This window comes from Gigantopelta aegis, chromosome 11 (genome assembly GCF_016097555.1).
Source record: "Gigantopelta aegis isolate Gae_Host chromosome 11, Gae_host_genome, whole genome shotgun sequence".
NCBI lineage: Eukaryota > Metazoa > Mollusca > Gastropoda > Neomphalida > Peltospiridae > Gigantopelta > Gigantopelta aegis.
This window is the reverse complement of record NC_054709.1, coordinates 32,550,795-32,569,962: the sequence shown is the minus strand read 5'-3', so window position 1 is coordinate 32,569,962 and position 19,168 is coordinate 32,550,795. Positions and strand designations below refer to the sequence as shown.

The window sequence follows — 19,168 nt, the reverse complement described above, 5'->3', positions numbered from 1 at the left end:
CTAAAACTCCTACCTGCAGCGTATCAATCGACATAAACGCCACGGCTATAAATACTACCACCCCCAACACTTAAAGTGAATCAGAAAACATTTGGGGTCAAGCTGCTCATTTCTGAGATAACGGGTAGCGTCTATGACTACCCTAGTTCGGCACAAAATTCAAGTACTGTTTTTTTTTACAGGTATCCCATACATGTTTCAAGCACATGGCTACTTGACACAGTGGTACTAGATGAAATGAAATTGCATACATTTTTTGCCCAGATGAAACTATTCTTTTTACAACCAACACACTCACATTTATTACCAGTCACAGGACTTGTGGTGTTCTCTTCTCTGTCAAAAGTTGGGTGCACCTTGAACTTTGACCCAGCCATAAGTTATTTTGATTTAGTACTAGCTGTGCTACAAACAATAGCACACGACCATAAATACATTGGTGGTATAGTCACCGGTATTCTAACCTTCTCACTACTGGGTTACATTTTGACAAAAACCATGTTGAGTGGGTACAAGTTTATAATATTTACTCACATATATTCACTTAAATCTTTTATAAATACATAAAATAAAGTTCTGATTATTTTTGTGGGTTGTTAGAAAAGATAACATTTTAGATCTGTTAATGTTGATTAAAATTAAGCAAAAAAAGTTTACTTACGGACATTTGTGGTCATATGTGTCCATTATTCATATTCATTATTCCCAATAACTGGGTTTTTTTTAAACGAACTACAATTCATATTTTAATATTTGGTGATTTTCATTCTTGGTAAAAGGCTCAAATTTATTATCAAATTAGTTGTCACAATCAGCTATCGATTTCTCAAAATGACCGTGACGTTCTGCCATTGTTGTCTAGCAAAAATACTTCAGAAAAGCTAAAGCTGCCATACAATCAAGCTATTTCCTGTTCTATTATTATTTCTGGTGAGTATCGTGTGCAAAATGGCAGAAAATATGAATTGTGGAATGCACTGTTTACAGTGTACAGTATGTGGACTTGGGTGACATCGAGCAAGATATCTCGCCTGCATTAGTCAGAAGGCTAAAGAAGTAAATGTATTTAAATTTAATTTAATATGTAATTTTACTTGCCTAAAAGACTGTTAGTTGGAAACTGAGACAATAAATTTGTGTGTAAATTTTAAGACCATTTTCTCTGCATAATCCAGATTATTTTTTAAAGTAGTTTAAGACTAAATGGTGGTGTTTGTTTTTTATCCGACTTTTGAGACTATATAATCACATAATTGTATAATATGCTTATTAACATTATGCTGGGTGTCGTTACTTTTCCTGTTTCTGATGTTAATACATTTCTTCTGTCTGTTTTTGTAATTACGCCAATCTGGTTGATCGTGTGGCTTACTGACAGCCTGCAGTGCATGTATCTGTTAATAGATGTGACTTCAGCCAATGTTATTCTAATAGGTGACCTTTTAATTAATATTCAGTTTACCTTTAATTAATATTCAGGTGACCTTTTAATTAATATTCAGGTGACCTTTTAATTAATATTCAGGTGATATTTTAATTAGTATTCAGGTGATGTTTTAATTAATATTCAGGTTACCTTTTAATTAATATTCAGGTGACATTTTAATTAATATTCAGGTGGCCTTTTAATTAATATTCAGGTGACCTTTTAAATAATATTCAGGTGACCTTTTAAATAATATTCAGGTGGCCTTTATCGTTAATATTGAGGTGATCTTTTTGTTAATATTGAGGTGATTTTTGTGTTGGATTTATCTTGGTGATAATAGGGGTCGCATTTGTTACCTACGGAAATCATGAAAGGTTTTTGCAGTAGGCAAAATGTTCACCTATGGCAATTGTGACCATGCCTACAGCAATTGTACACCAGTGACTTTTGCAATAAATAAACATAAAATTAAAAACCACAAATTGTCAGCAGCAAAAAAAACTGCCATCGGTAAAACCCCGACTTAAGGCAATTCATATTGCAGCTGTGGTATATGCCGTTGGTGCTGCTGTTAGTTTCGAGCCATGTGGTTGAGCACTTCTTGTCAGTCTACCACTAACAAGAGCTGTGTTTTTTTTGCCCTGTAGAGTTGCAGGGAAAATATCAATTATCGTGTTTGGTAGTTTGTCGCATTGCGAGGTTGTGAGGAAAATATGTATAATGTTTAGTATTTTTGGCTGAACTATTTTGATCAGGGGCAGGATGTAGCCCAGTGGTACAGCGCTCGCTTGATGCGTGGTCGTTCTGGGATCGATCCCTGTCGGTGGGCCCATTGGGCTATTTCTAGCTCCAGCCAGTGTACCACGACTGGCATATCGATCCTGTGACACAAATACCTCAAGCGAGCACTCATCTGACTGAGCTAAATCTTTCCTGTTTGGTGGGTGGCATGTAGCTCAGTGGTAAAGCACTCGCTTGATGCGCAGACGTTCTGGGATCGATCCCTGTCGGTGGGCCCATTGGGCTATTTCTAGCTCCAGCCAGTGTACCACGACTGGCATATCGATCCTGTGACACAAATACCTCAAGCGAGCACTCATCTGACTGAGCTAAATCTTTCCTGTTTGGTGGGTGGCATGTAGCTCAGTGGTAAAGCACTCGCTTGATGCGCAGACGTTCTGGGATCGATCCCTGTCGGTGGGCCCATTGGGCTATTTCTAGCTCCAGCCAGTGTACCACGACTGGCATATCGATCCTGTGACACAAGTACCTCAAACGAGCACTCAACTGACTGAGCTAAATCTTTCCTGTTGGGTGGGTGGGACGTAGCTCAGTGGTAAAGCACTCGCTTGATGCGCAGTCGTTCTGGGATCGATCCCTGTCGGTGGGCCCACTGGCCTATTTCTCGTTCCAGCCAGTGTACCACGACTGGTATATTAAATGCCATGGTATATGCTATCCTGTCTGTAGGATGGTGCATATAAAAGATCCCTGGCTACTTATGGAAAAATGTAGCAGGTTTCCTCTCTGTGACTGTCAAAATTACCATATGTTTGACATCCAATAGCCAATGATTAATAAATCAGTGTGCTCTAGTGGTGTTGTTAAACAAAACAAACTTTAAACTTTCCTGTTAGTGTCGGTGTGGTCCCTTATTTACTATCCATCAGTATTCTATTACATATATGTCTCCAGTGTGTTAATTAGAAAGTGTTCTGTTTAGAAGAAGAGGCAGCTACTGAAGGGGATGAAGTGAAGAAGGAAGAAAAAACTGATGAGACAAAGAAGGAAGAAAAGCCAGAAAGTTCAGCAGAGAAAGAAAAAGTAAAGGTTTTTATGACTGTAATTTAATTAAACACCACCTAGGTTTGACTATATATCTTAGACTTTGCAAGTAATTGTGAACATTACGTGTATACAAAAAATGGAAATTTAATTAAACACCACCTAGGTTTGACTATATATCTTAGACTTTGCAAGTAATTGTGAACATTACGTGTATACAAAACATGGAAATTTAATTAAACACCACCTAGGTTTGACTATATATCTTAGACTTTGCAAGTAATTGTGAACATTACATGTATACAAAACATGGAAATTTAATTAAACACCACCTAGGTTTGACTATATATCTTAGACTTTGCAAGTAATTGTGAACATTACGTGTATACAAAACATGGAAATTAATTAAACACCATCTATTTTTTGACTATATGGCTTAAACTTCGCAAGTAATTGTGAATATTACGTGAATACAAAACACTGAAATTAATGTTCTCTGAACAGAGAGGATGTTGAAACATATTCACAGCATTTAATGTATACTAAAGAAAAAGACAAACTGTAAACATGCATAAAAATGTTTGGTAATTAACTATGGTGATGAAAATCACACTGATATGCTTCTCATAAATAATTTATTCACGCCACCTCAGTAAATAGCCAGTAGATACAGAATATGTAAAAAAAACCTCAATATCAGGTATTATCTTTGTCCACATTGACAGCTACGCTACCTTTTTTGGCTGCAATACAATTCAGATAATAGTTAATTAATTTCCAGGTGGATATTTACATCACATGCAAAACCAGTGCCAAGACAGCCATGGAAATATCTGTAGTTGGGGAGGCACATGATCTAGGTGGCTGGGGAGATAGTGGACAAGCAAAATGGTTAAATTTGTACAATGTGTGTTAAAAATATTATTTAATTTTAGGGTTTAGTTCAATGTTACATTTTTGTGTGTACGGCCTGTTTATCATAAGCTATAAATCCTGGTCAATAAACTTTTTAAATTGTAGAAAGAGTTTAATTTGTATAGTGCGTTATATAAAAATATTAATTAATTTTAGTGTTTAGTTTAATGTTAAGTTTTTGTGTGTTGGTCCATTTCTCACAAACTATAAATCATAGGTCAAGAAAATTAGTTCTACTAAATGTGGTAAAAAATGTTTGAAAAAAAAAAGGTTTTAATGTTTAGCTCAATGTTACGTTACTGCATTTAAGGCAATTTCTGACTAACTGTGAATCTCAGATCAGTAAAACTTGATTTAGAGTTGTATCTGGGGGTTTTGTTTTTCATTTTAACATGCATTGAGATTGAAATCTGTGGATGCATCTATAAGTAACATACCACAACTGGTACATCAAAGGTCATGGTATGTGCTATCCTGTCTATGGGATGGTGAATATAAAAGATCCCTTGCTGCTAATCGAAAAGAGTAGCCCATGAAGTGGCGACAGCGGGTTTCCTCCCTCAATATCTCTGTAGTCCTTAACCATATGTCCGACGACATATAACCGTAAATAAAATATGTTGAGTGCGTCGTTAAATAAAACATTTCTTTCTTTCTGTAAGTAACACTGAATACGTTTTCCTGTCTGTGGGATGGTACATACAAAAGAAGCCTTGCTGCTAATCAAAAAGAGTATCCCATGAAGTGGCGACAGCGGGTTTCCTCTCTCAATATCTGTGTGGTCCTTAACCATATGTCCGACGCCATATAACCGTAAATAAAATGTGTTGGGTGCATTGTTAAATAAAACATTTTCTTTCCTTCCGAATACGTTTTTAGAAGTTACATTTAATTTCGTGGAATATTTGGGGAATTTTATGTGTTGGTCATGGCACATTTGTATCATCTATATAATTACTTTATATTAACAGACTGAAGAACCAATGGAAACTGATGCGGAAGTGGAGAAAAAAGAAGAAATAAAGGAAGAAAAGAAAACTGAAAACAAAGAGGAGGAAGAAAAGGAAGAGAAAGAAGAAGAAAAGAAACAAGCTGATGTAGAGATTAGCGAAAAGAAAGATGGAGAAAAAGTAGGTCAAACAGACATCGGAACGAGAAATAGCCCAATGGCTCATTTCATTATATTCACTGGCCTCGGCGGCGTCATGGTTAGGCCATCGGTCTACAGGCTGGTAGGTACTGGGTTCGGATCCCAGTCGAGGCATGGGATTTTTAATCCAGATACCGACTCCAAACCCTGAGTGAGTGCTCCGCAAGGCTGAATGGGTAGGTGTAAACCACTTGTACCGACCAGTGATCCATAACTGGTTCAACAAAGGCCATGGTTTGTGCTATCCTGCCTGTGGGAAGCGCAAATAAAAGATCCCTTGCTGCTAATCGGAAAGAGGAGCCCATGTAGTGCCGACAGCGGGTTTCCTCTTAAATTTTGTGTGGTCCTTAACCATATGTCTGATGCCATTTAACCGTAAACAAAATGTGTTGAGTGCGTCGTTAAATAAAACATTTCTTTCTTTCTAAATAACAGGCCTCTAAGAATTGACAATTTGGGTAACCCATTTATGGGTTATAAAATTAATTTCAGGTAACCCATTTTCTATTGGCATAACTCGTTATGTCTATGTAAATGATTCCCTGAATTTTGTGCGAAGAGGTTACACAAAATTAGATTTGCGCACACAAATGATCGTTCTCGCAATTTTCAGGGAACCTGAATTACAGTATTAACATCATTCAGTTGATGAAAATGTAGGTGGGAGAGTTTTACTTTAATAACATTTTCTGGAGAATGTATAATAAATTTGATATTTTTTTCTGTTTTTCCAGTCGTCAGAAGGAGATACAGAGAAGGAAGAGAAAGGTGAAGAGAAGAAAGAAGCGACCGAATCAGACAAGGAAGGAGAGAAGAAAGCAGAAATGAAGATGGTGAAGAATGCGGATGGTAAAGACGGGAACATCATCACGGCCGCAGCTAGTGCACTGGCAGCATCGGCCGTGAAAGCTAAGGTGTGGAATAGTAGAGAGAGTAGGAAATTAAAGTTGTAATTTTTGTCTTATTTTTACAAGGTAAAAAGATGAGATTAAAAGAATCCTTCATATGTGTCCATTTGGGACAGGGCTATTCCACCCGAGGGTACATAATTTCTTGTCAGGGAGGAAATTAAAGTTGCGATTTTTGTCTTATTTTTACAAAGTATAAAGCCGAGATTATAAAACTCCCATCATATGCAGTCACGTGAGATAGATAAAGTACACCCGTGGTGGTGGAAATTTCCACCTGGGACGAATTCCAAGATCAAAATTTTCATCACGACGGGTGTACTTTTTCTATCCCACATGACCGCATGTGATGAAGTCTTTCTCTCTCATCCATTCGGTAAATAAACTATTGTTTTACACGAACAGAAATTTTATCATAAACTACATTATCAAATTTGCCATGTTTGTTTCATGTGTTAAATGTAATTTAACACTACAAATGAACAATATAGCTTTTATAATGAAGGTTTTAATAACAAAAGATCAATTTAAAATTGTTGTCTGATGACCTCACATCACCATCTTGCATTAATATGATGTCGTGTTACCAGTGACGTCATATTAAGCACAAGCACGTGATATCCCACGTGGGATAGAAATTTCTGACATAGCTTTCTTTCATGGGATAGCTCTGTCCGATATACCTGAGGATGAGAGATAGAAATTTCTAACAGCTTTCTTTCATGGGATAGCACTGTCCCGTATACCCGAGGATGAGAGATAGAAATTTCTTACATAGCTTTCTTTCCATATACCTGAGGATGAGAGATAGAAATTTCTTACATAGCTTTCTTTCATGGGATAGCTCTGTCCCATATACCTGAAGATGAGAGATAGAAATTTCTTACATAGCTTTCTTTCATGGGATAGCTCTGTCCCATATACCTGAAGATGAGAGATAGAAATTTCTTACATAGCTTTCTTTCATAGGATAGCTCTGTCCCATATTACTGAGGATGAGAGGTAGAAATTTCTGACATAGCTTTCTTTCATGGGATAGCTCTGTCCCATATACCTGAGGATGAGAGATAGAAATTTCTGACATAGCTTTCTTTCATGGGATAGCTCTGTCCCATATACCTGAGGATGAGAGATAGAAATTTCTGATATAGCTTTCTTTCATGGGATAGCTCTGTCCCGTATACCGGAGGATGAGAGATAGAAATTTCTGACATAGCTTTCTTTCATGGGATAGCTCTGTCCCGTATACCCGAGGATGAGAGATAGAAATTTCTGACATAGCTTTCTTTCATGGGATAGCTCTGTCCCATATACCCGAGGATGAGAGATAGAAATTTCTGACATAGCTTTCTTTCATGGGATTGCTCTGTCCCATATACCTGAGGATGAGAGATAGAAATTTCTGATATAGCTTTCTTTCATGGGATTGCTCTGTCCCATATACCTGAGGATGAGAGATAGAAATTTCTGACATAGCTTTCTTTCATGGGATAGCTCTGTCCCGTATACCTGAGGATGAGAGAAAGAAATTTCTGACATAGCTTTCTTTCATGGGATAGCTCTGTCCCGTATACCCGAGGATGAGAGATAGAAATTTCTGACATGGCTTTCTTTCATGGGATAGCTCTGACTGCGGTGGAGCAGACAGACATATATACTAAATGTGTGTGTAAATCTCTGTGTGTTTCAGCACCTGGCTGCAGTGGAGGAGAGGAAGATTAAGAGTCTGGTCGCTCTGCTCGTGGAGACGCAGATGAAGAAACTGGAGATCAAGCTGCGGCACTTCGAGGAGCTGGAGACCATCATGGACAAGGAGAGAGAGGCGGTAAGCAACACGTATTTAGAGAATGCTCAACGAGCTACGAGGCAATGCCGTTTGTCTTGCACAAGTTAACATTAATTCACGAGTGCAAGATAAACAGTATTGCCGAGTAGCGAGTTGGGTATTCTATTTATTACCCACTTTCAATATTTATCATTTTATAGAAGATTTTCTCACGATATTGTTGAAAATAAGTTTGCAAGTTAAGAACAAAAGGCATTGTAGTGTCATAGCTATGACATACATATCGCTGATGACGTAAGTTAGTTGTTAACCTCGGGGTCCAATTTAACAGCAGCCATGTATAAATACAGGCAGTACCGTAAGCAAAACAAATAATGTTCGACTGTACACATTGGGGCTCCAATGTAAAAACAAGGCAACTTTTGACAAGTGTCTTAATATGATACAAGAGCACCCATTGATAATAAAGTAGTGTGAACGGTTTCATGTTTTGATAATATCTTTCAGGAATCGTGTTAGAGTATATATAAGGACCAGTTAGTACCATGCAAAATAAGGCACTCAGTTTAATTTTCAGGGTATTAGGGCATATCTTTCAACTTTTTTCGTTGTCCATCTCCACATCCCAGCCCTTGTCTCTTCAACCGTAACAGATGCTTGTCTATTATTGGCTATCCGTGCCACACACATGCCATTTCCCCATCAGCTTTAGCTTAGTCTGACCATTTCGGGGAGTGTTCAGTGCTCACATTTGTCTCTAGATAACATGAAACAATATTCTGGGATGTCGTTAAACTTTCCTTTCTTCTTGTTACAGCTGGAGTATCAGCGGCAGCAGTTGTTACAGGAGCGGCAGCAGTTCCACATGGAGCAGATCCGCGCGGCAGAGTACCGGGCGCGGCAGATCAGTCTACAGCAGCTGGCCGCCGAACAGAGGCAACAGCTAGTGCAGCAGTCCGGGGAAGGTCAGTCCACGTGCTAGAATGCATATGGTAGTTGTACAGCACAGAAACACCCATAATATGTTAGTTGTAGAGCACAGCACTACCCGTATGTTAGTTGTAGGGCACACATCACTACCCATATGTTAGTTGTAGAGCACAGCACTACCCATATGTTAGTTGTAGAGCACATCACTACTCATATGTTAGTTGTAGAGCACATCACTACTCCTATGTTAGTTGTAGGACACAGCACTACCCGTATGTTAGTTGTAGGGCACACATCACTACCCATATGTTAGTTGTAGAGCACAGCACTACCCATATGTTAGTTGTAGAGCACATCACTACTCATATGTTAGTTGTAGAGCACATCACTACCCGTATTTTAGTTGTAGAGCACATCACTACCCATATGTTAGTTGTAGAGCACATCACTACCCGTATGTTAGTTGTATGGCACAGCACTACTGAAATGTTACTTGTAGAGCACATCACTACCCATATGTTAGTTGTAGAGCACATCACTACCCGTATGTTAGTTGTAGGGCACAACACTACTCATATGTTAGTTGTAGAGCACAGCAATACCCATGTGTTAGTTGTAGAGCACAGCATTAATATGTTAATTGTAAAGCATAGTATTATTGATATATTAGCGTAGCATTACTCATATCTTGTAGAGTACAGCATTACTCATATGTTAGTTGTAGAGTACAGCCTGTACATGTTAGTTGTAGCACTACTCAGTTGTAAGGCATAAAAAAAATACACATAGTGGCAGCATGTTCCTCCATTCCTCCCTCTCTCTTTTGCTGTCTCTCTCTCTCTCTCTCTCTCTCTCTCTCTCTCTCTCTCTCTCTCTCTCTCTCCCCCCTCCCTCCCTCCCTCTCTCTCTCTCTCTCTCTCTCTCTCTCTTTTGGTCTAATTAAACGGTTATTTATTTCCTTTCAGTCACTTCTCCTGGTGGCGCTGCGACAACACAGAACCCATCACTGGCCGCGGCGGTCGCACAGGGCAGCTACTCAATGCACGGGTCGCCGATGCCACCACAGGGGCCACAGGTGGAGCAGGCTCAGCAGGCATCACAGGTAAATAGAGAATAACATATATAGAACCCCGGCAGTAGATATAGAGAATACTACATGGGCAGCTGTTAGATACCGTTTATCTCAAAATGACCATTGAGATACCATTTATCTTACAATGAGTTGTTTTAAAATGCTACAACGAGTTGAAAGATAAATGGCATCTAACAGACACAAATGTACTATAGAGGTAATAGAGAATACTACATGAGTGGCCATTGAGACCCCATTTATCTTACAACGAAGTTTTTTTTAAACGTATCAAACGAGTGAAAGCGAGTTGGATGTGTTTTTAAATAACGAGTTGTGAGATAAATGGCATCTAACGGACACAGCCAGAACTATCATGTTCATATGAGATTATCACTGTTTTTTACAATAAACTAATGTGACTTGACTTGGTAAAGTATTATTGTATGTACGAAGTATTGTTTTTATTATATTTAAATTTTTTGCCTGGTGTATTGAAAATACATGGCACAAGGATATGGTAAATCAGGAAATGTTAGCGAGCATAAAATATTCGCAAATTTAGCAATGTCAATACAAAAATGCTAATATTTCATGACGCTAAATTCAAGACATTAAAAGAAAATCATTTGGAGATTTTGTACGATTTTTTTTGTCGGTGATTAACTGAACACACAACATACTATTGATATAAGGATAGTAAACAACAATAATTACTTAGCATGCATAGGACCGCAGTGTTTTCAGAATGGGAGGGGTTGCTTTAGCAGTTGATGAGAGGTAGGGGAGATTTGTACATTGTATAATACAAAAGAAGTAGAAAATTAATTTCTATATGAGACATTAACAACTACAGTAAAGTACACTTAGAACGAACATGCTTCGAACGAACTACTGCATAGAACGAACTGATCGTAAAGTCCCGTTTTATCTCCCTATACATTAATGACCAACTTATGCAAGTGTGTACAACAAACTACTGGTATAACAAACTTAATTATCATCGTCCCTTCCAGTTCGCTATAAGAGTACTTTACTCTATGTATATTCCTAGGTGTATATCCATGTATGTTCCTAGGTGTGTATCCATGTATGTTCCTAGGTGTGTGTATCCATGTATGTTCCTAGGTGTGTATCCATGTATGTTCCTAGGTGTGTATTCATGTATGTTCCTAGGTGTGTATCCATGTATGTTCCTAGGTGTGTATCCATGTATGTTCCTAGGTGTATATCCATGTATGTTCCTAGGTGTATATCCATGTATGTTCCTAGGTGTATATCGATGTATATTCCTAGATGTATATAAGTGGGTGCAGCAACTATTTTGCATCAGTGTAGACAGCTTCATGTTTTAAGACGTACTTTGTTATTTTGCAGGGATCCCCAGCACCTTCATCTCAGTCATCATCACAACCTGCCACCCCTCAATCTCAGACACCACAGGTAGCGTCAACACCCACCCCAACACCACCACCACCACCCGTAGCCACTGCAACCGTGAGCCCATCCCTGCCGCCGACACCCAGCCAGGCATCATACCCCCAGACCCAGTCCCCTCTGGCTACCGCTCCACAGAGTATGCCGCCGGCTGCTCCTCAGAATATGCCGCCTGGTGGTCCTCAAAGCATGCCATCGAGTGGTCCTCAGAATATGCCGTCGGGTGGTCCTCAGAATATGCCGTCGGGTGGTCCTCAGAATATGCCGTCGGGTGGTCCTCAGAGTATGCCGCCAGGTCCTCAGAGTATGCCGCCAGTATCAACAAGCATGCCGCTTCAGAGTCAGCAGCAGCAGCAGCACTACTCACAACATCCATCAAGTCAAGGGCAGACAACTCAGTCATCCTACTCGTCGCATTCTCCTGCACCAAGCTACACGCAGCCATCACCATCAGGACAGAGTTATCCCCCTGGACAGTCGTATCCACCGCAGGCGATGGGTCAGCAGCGGTTTCCACCGGGTCAGCAACCGCAGCAGCAGTTTCCACCACAGCAGCATTCGGGGCCTGGTTCGTACCCATCTCAGTCACAGTCGCCTGCCGCACCATTCATGCCACAGTCGCAGGCCCAGCCGTCGTACTCACCCGGCATGCCACCACACACGCAGCAGGGCATGCCGCCGGCATCCTACCCATCACCGCAGCAGGGCAGTGGTCAATTCTCTCCTCACCCTCACGGTCAGCCTCCCTACCCTTACGGCCAGAATCAGCCAGCACCTTTTGCTTCTCAGCCGGGCGGGGCTGGTCAGCCCTACCCACCCCAACCTGGCCCTTACCCGCAAGGACACTCCCACGGGATGCCACCTCAGAGCACGCCGCTTCCCCCAACTGGAAGATCTGCACAGCCTCCTCCTGGCACCTCCCCAGGTATGTTCATTTAAGGTTTTTGTCTAGCTTAGTACACCACCCTAGAACATCCTCAGGTATGTTGAGTTAAGTTTTTTTTCTACCTTAGCACACACCCTTAGAACTTCCCCAGGTATGTTGATTTAAGGTTTTTGTCTAGCTTAGTACCCCTAGAACTTCCACAGATATGTTGATTTAAGTTTTTTTCTAGCTTAGCACACCCCTAGAACTTCCCCAAGTATGTTAATTTAGGCTGCATCAAGCTTAGCACACCCCTAGAACTTCCCCAGGTATATTAATTTAAGGTTTTTGTCTAGTCTGCCATTGCAACACCCCTCTAAGTTCCCTCAGGTATGTTACATTTTAGTGTACCGTGCCGCACCCCCAGGATCCTCACCAGGCATGTTGAGTTTTGTCATGTCTATCACATAGACAGGTTGGGTTTCTTCTTGTTTTGGGGCCAGGATTATGATTATTCCTTAAAGCAGCAACACCTTTTGTCTTTTGTCAGTCATTTCAGTTTGGCTTGAAAGAAACTAAATCTTCTATTTTTATGTGTAATTCATAAAAACATTGGTCAATATATAAATAGAACAGTGCTTAATCAGGGCGTCTAGAATGTTCATAAAATCCACTAGCCATGGGATCAGTGATTTAAAAAATTTACTAGCCATGATTAAAAATTCACTTGTGCTACTTTACTTTAAGTTAATACAATTTTACTAAATAGTAATAACCAGATATGTCACCTAAAGAGAGGGATAGAGCTTAAAATCACTAACATTGGAGATTGGGGTGGGGTCAGGATATTCATATTTACAAAATAGACTTAACTGCAACATTTTACCAGCCATTGAGCATGGCAATATTAGTTATTTACTAGTCCAACACTGATTATCACTAGCCATGGGAGTGGGGCTACCATAATCTAGAAGCCCTGTCTGGCATGGCAGTATTATTTATTTACTAGTCCAACATTGAACATCACTAGCAATGGGAGTGGGGCTACCATAATCTAGAAGCCCTGTCTGGCATGGCAATATTAGTTATTTACTAGCCCAACATTGAATATCACTAGCCATGGGAGTGGGGCTACCATAATCTAGAAGCCCTGTCTGGCATGGCAGTATTATTTATTTACTAGTCCAACATTGAACATCACTAGCAATGGGAGTGGGGCTACCATAATCTAGAAGCCCTGTCTGGCATGGCAGTATTAGTTATTTACTAGCCCAACATTGAATATCACTAGCCATGGGAGTGGGGCTACCATAATCTAGAAGCCCTGTCTGGCATGGCAGTATTATTTATTTACTAGTCCAACATTGAATATCACTAGCAATGGGAGTGGGGCTACCATAATCTAGAAGCCCTGTCTGGCATGGCAATATTAGTTATTTACTAGCCCAACATTGAATATCACTAGCCATGGGAGTGGGGCTACCATAATCTAGAAGCCCTGTCTGGCATGGCAGTATTATTTATTTACTAGTCCAACATTGAATATCACTAGCCATGGGAGTGGGGAGGCTACCATAATCTAGAAGCCCTGTCTGGCATGGCAATATTAGTTATTTACTAGCCAAACACTGAATATCACTAGCCATGGGAGTGGGGAGGCTACCATAATCTAGAAGCCCTGTCTGGCATGGCAATATTAGTTATTTACTAGCCAAACACTGAATATCACTAGCCATGGGAGTGGGGAGGCTACCATAATCTAGAAGCCCTGTCTGGCATGGCAATATTAGTTATTTACTAGCCAAACACTGAATATCACTAGCCATGGGAGTGGGGAGGCTACCATAATCTAGAAGCCCTGTCTGGCATGGCAATATTAGTTATTTACTAGCCCAACATTGAATATCACTAGCCATGGGAGTGGGGCTACCATAATCTAGAAGCCCTGTCTGGCATGGCAGTATTATTTATTTACTAGTCCAACATTGAATATCACTAGCCATGGGAGTGAGGAGGCTACCATAATCTAGAAGCCCTGTCTGGCATGGCAGTATTAGTTATTTACTAGCCCAACATTGAATATCACTAGCCATGGGAGTGGGGCTACCATAATCTAGAAGCCCTGTCTGGCATGGCAGTATTATTTATTTACTAGTCCAACATTGAATATCACTAGCAATGGGAGTGGGGCTACCATAATCTAGAAGCCCTGTCTGGCATGGCAATATTAGTTATTTACTAGCCCAACATTGAATATCACTAGCCATGGGAGTGGGGCTACCATAATCTAGAAGCCCTGTCTGGCATGGCAGTATTATTTATTTACTAGTCCAACATTGAATATCACTAGCCATGGGAGTGGGGAGGCTACCATAATCTAGAAGCCCTGTCTGGCATGGCAATATTAGTTATTTACTAGCCAAACACTGAATATCACTAGCCATGGGAGTGGGGAGGCTACCATAATCTAGAAGCCCTGTCTGGCATGGCAATATTAGTTATTTACTAGCCAAACACTGAATATCACTAGCCATGGGAGTGGGGAGGCTACCATAATCTAGAAGCCCTGTCTGGCATGGCAATATTAGTTATTTACTAGCCAAACACTGAATATCACTAGCCATGGGAGTGGGGAGGCTACCATAATCTAGAAGCCCTGTCTGGCATGGCAATATTAGTTATTTACTAGCCCAACATTGAATATCACTAGCCATGGGAGTGGGGCTACCATAATCTAGAAGCCCTGTCTGGCATGGCAGTATTATTTATTTACTAGTCCAACATTGAATATGACTAGCCATGGGAGTGAGGAGGCTACCATAATCTAGAAGCCCTGTCTGGCATGGCAGTATTAGTTATTTACTAGCCAAACATTGAATATCACTAGCCATGGGAGTGGGGCTACCATAATCTAGAAGCCCTGTCTGGCATGGCAGTATTATTTATTTACTAGTCCAACATTGAATATCACTAGCAATGGGAGTGGGGCTACCATAATCTAGAAGCCCTGTCTGGCATGGCAGTATTATTTATTTACTAGTCCAACATTGAATATCACTAGCCATGGGAGTGGGGAGGCTACCATAATCTAGAAGCCCTGTCTGGCATGGCAATATTAGTTATTTACTAGCCAAACACTGAATATCACTAGCCATGGGAGTGGGGAGGCTACCATAATCTAGAAGCCCTGTCTGGCATGGCAATATTAGTTATTTACTAGCCAAACACTGAATATCACTAGCCATGGGAGTGGGGAGGCTACCATAATCTAGAAGCCCTGTCTGGCATGGCAATATTAGTTATTTACTAGCCCAACATTGAATATCACTAGCCATGGGAGTGGGGCTACCATAATCTAGAAGCCCTGTCTGGCATGGCAGTATTATTTATTTACTAGTCCAACATTGAATATCACTAGCCATGGGAGTGAGGAGGCTACCATAATCTAGAAGCCCTGTCTGGCATGGCAATATTAGTTATTTACTAGCCAAACATTGAATATCACTAGCCATGGGAGGGTGGCTACCATAATCTAGAAGCCCTGTCTGGCATGGCAGTATTATTTATTTACTAGTCCAACATTGAATATCACTAGCAATGGGAGTGGGGCTACCATAATCTAGAAGCCCTTTCTGGCATGGCAATATTAGTTATTTACTAGCCCAACATTGAATATCACTAGCCATGGGAGTGGGGCTACCATAATCTAGAAGCCCTGTCTGGCATGGCAGTATTATTTATTTACTAGTCCAACATTGAATATCACTAGCAATGGGAGTGGGTCTACCATAATCTAGAATCCCTGTCTGGCATGGCAATATTAGGTATTTACTAGCCAAACACTGAATATCACTAGCCATGGGAGTGGGGCTACCATAATCTAGAAGCCCTGTCTGGCATGGCAGTATTATTTATTTACTAGTCCAACATTGAATATCACTAGCCATGGGAGTGGGGAGGCTACCATAATCTAGAAGCCCTGTGTGGCATGGCAATATTAGGTATTTACTAGCCAAACACTGAATATCACTAGCCATGGGAGTGGGGAGGCTACCATAATCTAGAAGCCCTGTCTGGCATGGCAATATTAGTTATTTAGTAGCCAAACATTGAATATCACTAGCCATCGGAGAGTGGCTACCATAATCTAGAAGCCCTGTCTGGCATGGCAATATTAGTTATTTACTAGCCAAACACTGAATATCACTAGCCATGGGAGTGGGGAGGCTACCATAATCTAGAAGCCCTGTCTGGCATGGCAATATTAGTTATTTACTAGCCAAACACTGAATATCACTAGCCATGGGAGTGGGGAGGCTACCATAATCTAGAAGCCCTGTCTGGCATGGCAATATTAGTTATTTACTAGCCCAACATTGAATATCACTAGCCATGGGAGTGGGGCTACCATAATCTAGAAGCCCTGTCTGGCATGGCAGTATTATTTATTTACTAGTCCAACATTGAATATCACTAGCCATGGGAGTGAGGAGGCTACCATAATCTAGAAGCCCTGTCTGGCATGGCAATATTAGTTATTTACTAGCCAAACATTGAATATCACTAGCCATGGGAGGGTGGCTACCATAATCTAGAAGCCCTGTCTGGCATGGCAGTATTAGTTATTTACTAGCCCAACATTGAATATCACTAGCAATGGGAGTGGGGCTACCATAATCTAGAAGCCCTTTCTGGCATGGCAATATTAGTTATTTACTAGCCCAACATTGAATATCACTAGCCATGGGAGTGGGGCTACCATAATCTAGAAGCCCTGTCTGGCATGGCAGTATTATTTATTTACTAGTCCAACATTGAATATCACTAGCAATGGGAGTGGGTCTACCATAATCTAGAATCCCTGTCTGGCATGGCAATATTAGGTATTTACTAGCCAACCACTGAATATCACTAGCCATGGGAGTGGGGCTACCATAATCTAGAAGCCCTGTCTGGCATGGCAGTATTATTTATTTACTAGTCCAACATTGAATATCACTAGCCATGGGAGTGGGGAGGCTACCATAATCTAGAAGCCCTGTGTGGCATGGCAATATTAGGTATTTACTAGCCAAACACTGAATATCACTAGCCATGGGAGTGGGGAGGCTACCATAATCTAGAAGCCCTGTGTGGCATGGCAATATTAGGTATTTACTAGCCAAACACTGAATATCACTAGCCATGGGAGTGGGGAGGCTACCATAATCTAGAAGCCCTGTCTGGCATGGCAATATTAGTTATTTAGTAGCCAAACATTGAATATCACTAGCCATCGGAGAGTGGCTACCATAATCTAGAAGCCCTGTCTGGCATGGCAATATTATTTATTTACTAGTCCAACATTGAATATTACTAGCCATGGGAGTGGGGAGGCTACCATAATCTAGAAGCCCTGTCTGGCATGGCAATATTAGTTATTTACTAGCCCAACATTGAATATCACTAGCCATGGGAGTGGGGCTACCATAATCTAGAAGCCATGTCTGGCATGGCAGTATTATTTATTTACTAGTCCAACATTGAATATCACTAGCCATGGGAGTGAGGAGGCTACCATAATCTAGAAGCCCTGTCTGGCATGGCAATATTAGTTATTTACTAGCCAAACATTGAATATCACTAGCCATGGGAGTGAGGAGGCTACCATAATCTAGAAGCCCTGTCTGGCATGGCAATATTAGTTATTTAGTAGCCAAACATTGAATATCACTAGCCATCGGAGGGTGCTACCATAATCTAGAAGCCCTGTCTGGCATGGCAATATTAGTTATTTACTAGCCAAACATTGAATATCACTAGCCATCGGAGTGGGGAGGCTACCATAATCTAGAAGCCCTGTCTGGCATGGCAATATTAGTTATTTACTAGCCAAACATTGAATATCACTAGCCATCGGAGTGGGGCTACCATAATCTAGAAGCCCTGTCTGGCATGGCAATATTAGTTATTTACTAGCCAAACATTGAATATCACTAGCCATGGGAGTGGGGCTACCATAATCTAGAAGCCCTGTCTGGCATGGCAATATTAGTTATTTACTAGCCCAACATTGAATATCACTAGCCATCGGAGGGTGGCTACCATAATCTAGAAGCCCTGTCTGGCATGGCAATATTAGTTATTTACTAGCCCAACATTGAATATCACTAGCCATGGGAGTGGGGAGGCTACCATAATCTAGAAGCCCTGTCTGGCATGGCAATATTAGTTATTTACTAGCCAAACATTGAATATCACTAGCCATCGGAGGGTGGCTACCATAATCTAGAAGCCCTGTCTGGCATGGCAATATTAGTTATTTACTAGCCCAACATTGAATATCACTAGCCATGGGAGTGGGGAGGCTACCATAATCTAGAAGCCCTGTCTGGCATGGCAATATTAGTTATTTACTAGCCAAACATTGAATATCACTAGCCATCGGAGGGTGGCTACCATAATCTAGAAGCCCTGTCTGGCATGGCAATATTAGTTATTTACTAGCCCAACATTGAATATCACTAGCCATCGGAGGGTGGCTACCATAATCTAGAAGCCCTGTCTGGCATGGCAATATTAGTTATTTACTAGCCCAACATTGAATATCACTAGCCATCGGAGTGGGGCTACCATAATCTAGAAGCCCTGTCTGGCATGGCAATATTAGTTATTTACTAGCCCAACATTGAATATCACTAGCCATCTGGTTCAATACTTAAACATAGTAAAAAATATTGACCGCTCTATCAAGAATGAAATCATCTTGGTTAGTTTATCTTACTGTATTTAATTATTTTGTTCACCTGTCTTTTAATAGCTGAAAGGGGAGGATCTAACTTTGTCTTATGTGGTAGAGTCCTCCCCTAAGGATCAAACCCCTGTGATGAACCCATTCTCTGAGTGGGGTTTTCC

At 40.8% G+C, this 19,168-nt stretch overlaps 1 protein-coding gene across 1 annotated transcript in view; it reads left to right on the top strand.

Annotated features, from left to right (window-relative positions):
- Positions 1 to 19,168, top strand: part of LOC121385144 (SWI/SNF complex subunit SMARCC2-like) — a 55,880-nt gene that overhangs the window by 23,921 nt on the left and 12,791 nt on the right. The window contains exons 17-23 of the mRNA XM_041515682.1: positions 3,156 to 3,253; positions 5,101 to 5,259; positions 6,014 to 6,193; positions 7,878 to 8,012; positions 8,791 to 8,938; positions 9,869 to 10,005; positions 11,350 to 12,334. Of these exons, the coding sequence (XP_041371616.1) occupies positions 3,156 to 3,253; positions 5,101 to 5,259; positions 6,014 to 6,193; positions 7,878 to 8,012; positions 8,791 to 8,938; positions 9,869 to 10,005; positions 11,350 to 12,334 (1,842 nt within the window). The remainder of the gene's footprint in view (positions 1 to 3,155; positions 3,254 to 5,100; positions 5,260 to 6,013; positions 6,194 to 7,877; positions 8,013 to 8,790; positions 8,939 to 9,868; positions 10,006 to 11,349; positions 12,335 to 19,168) is intronic.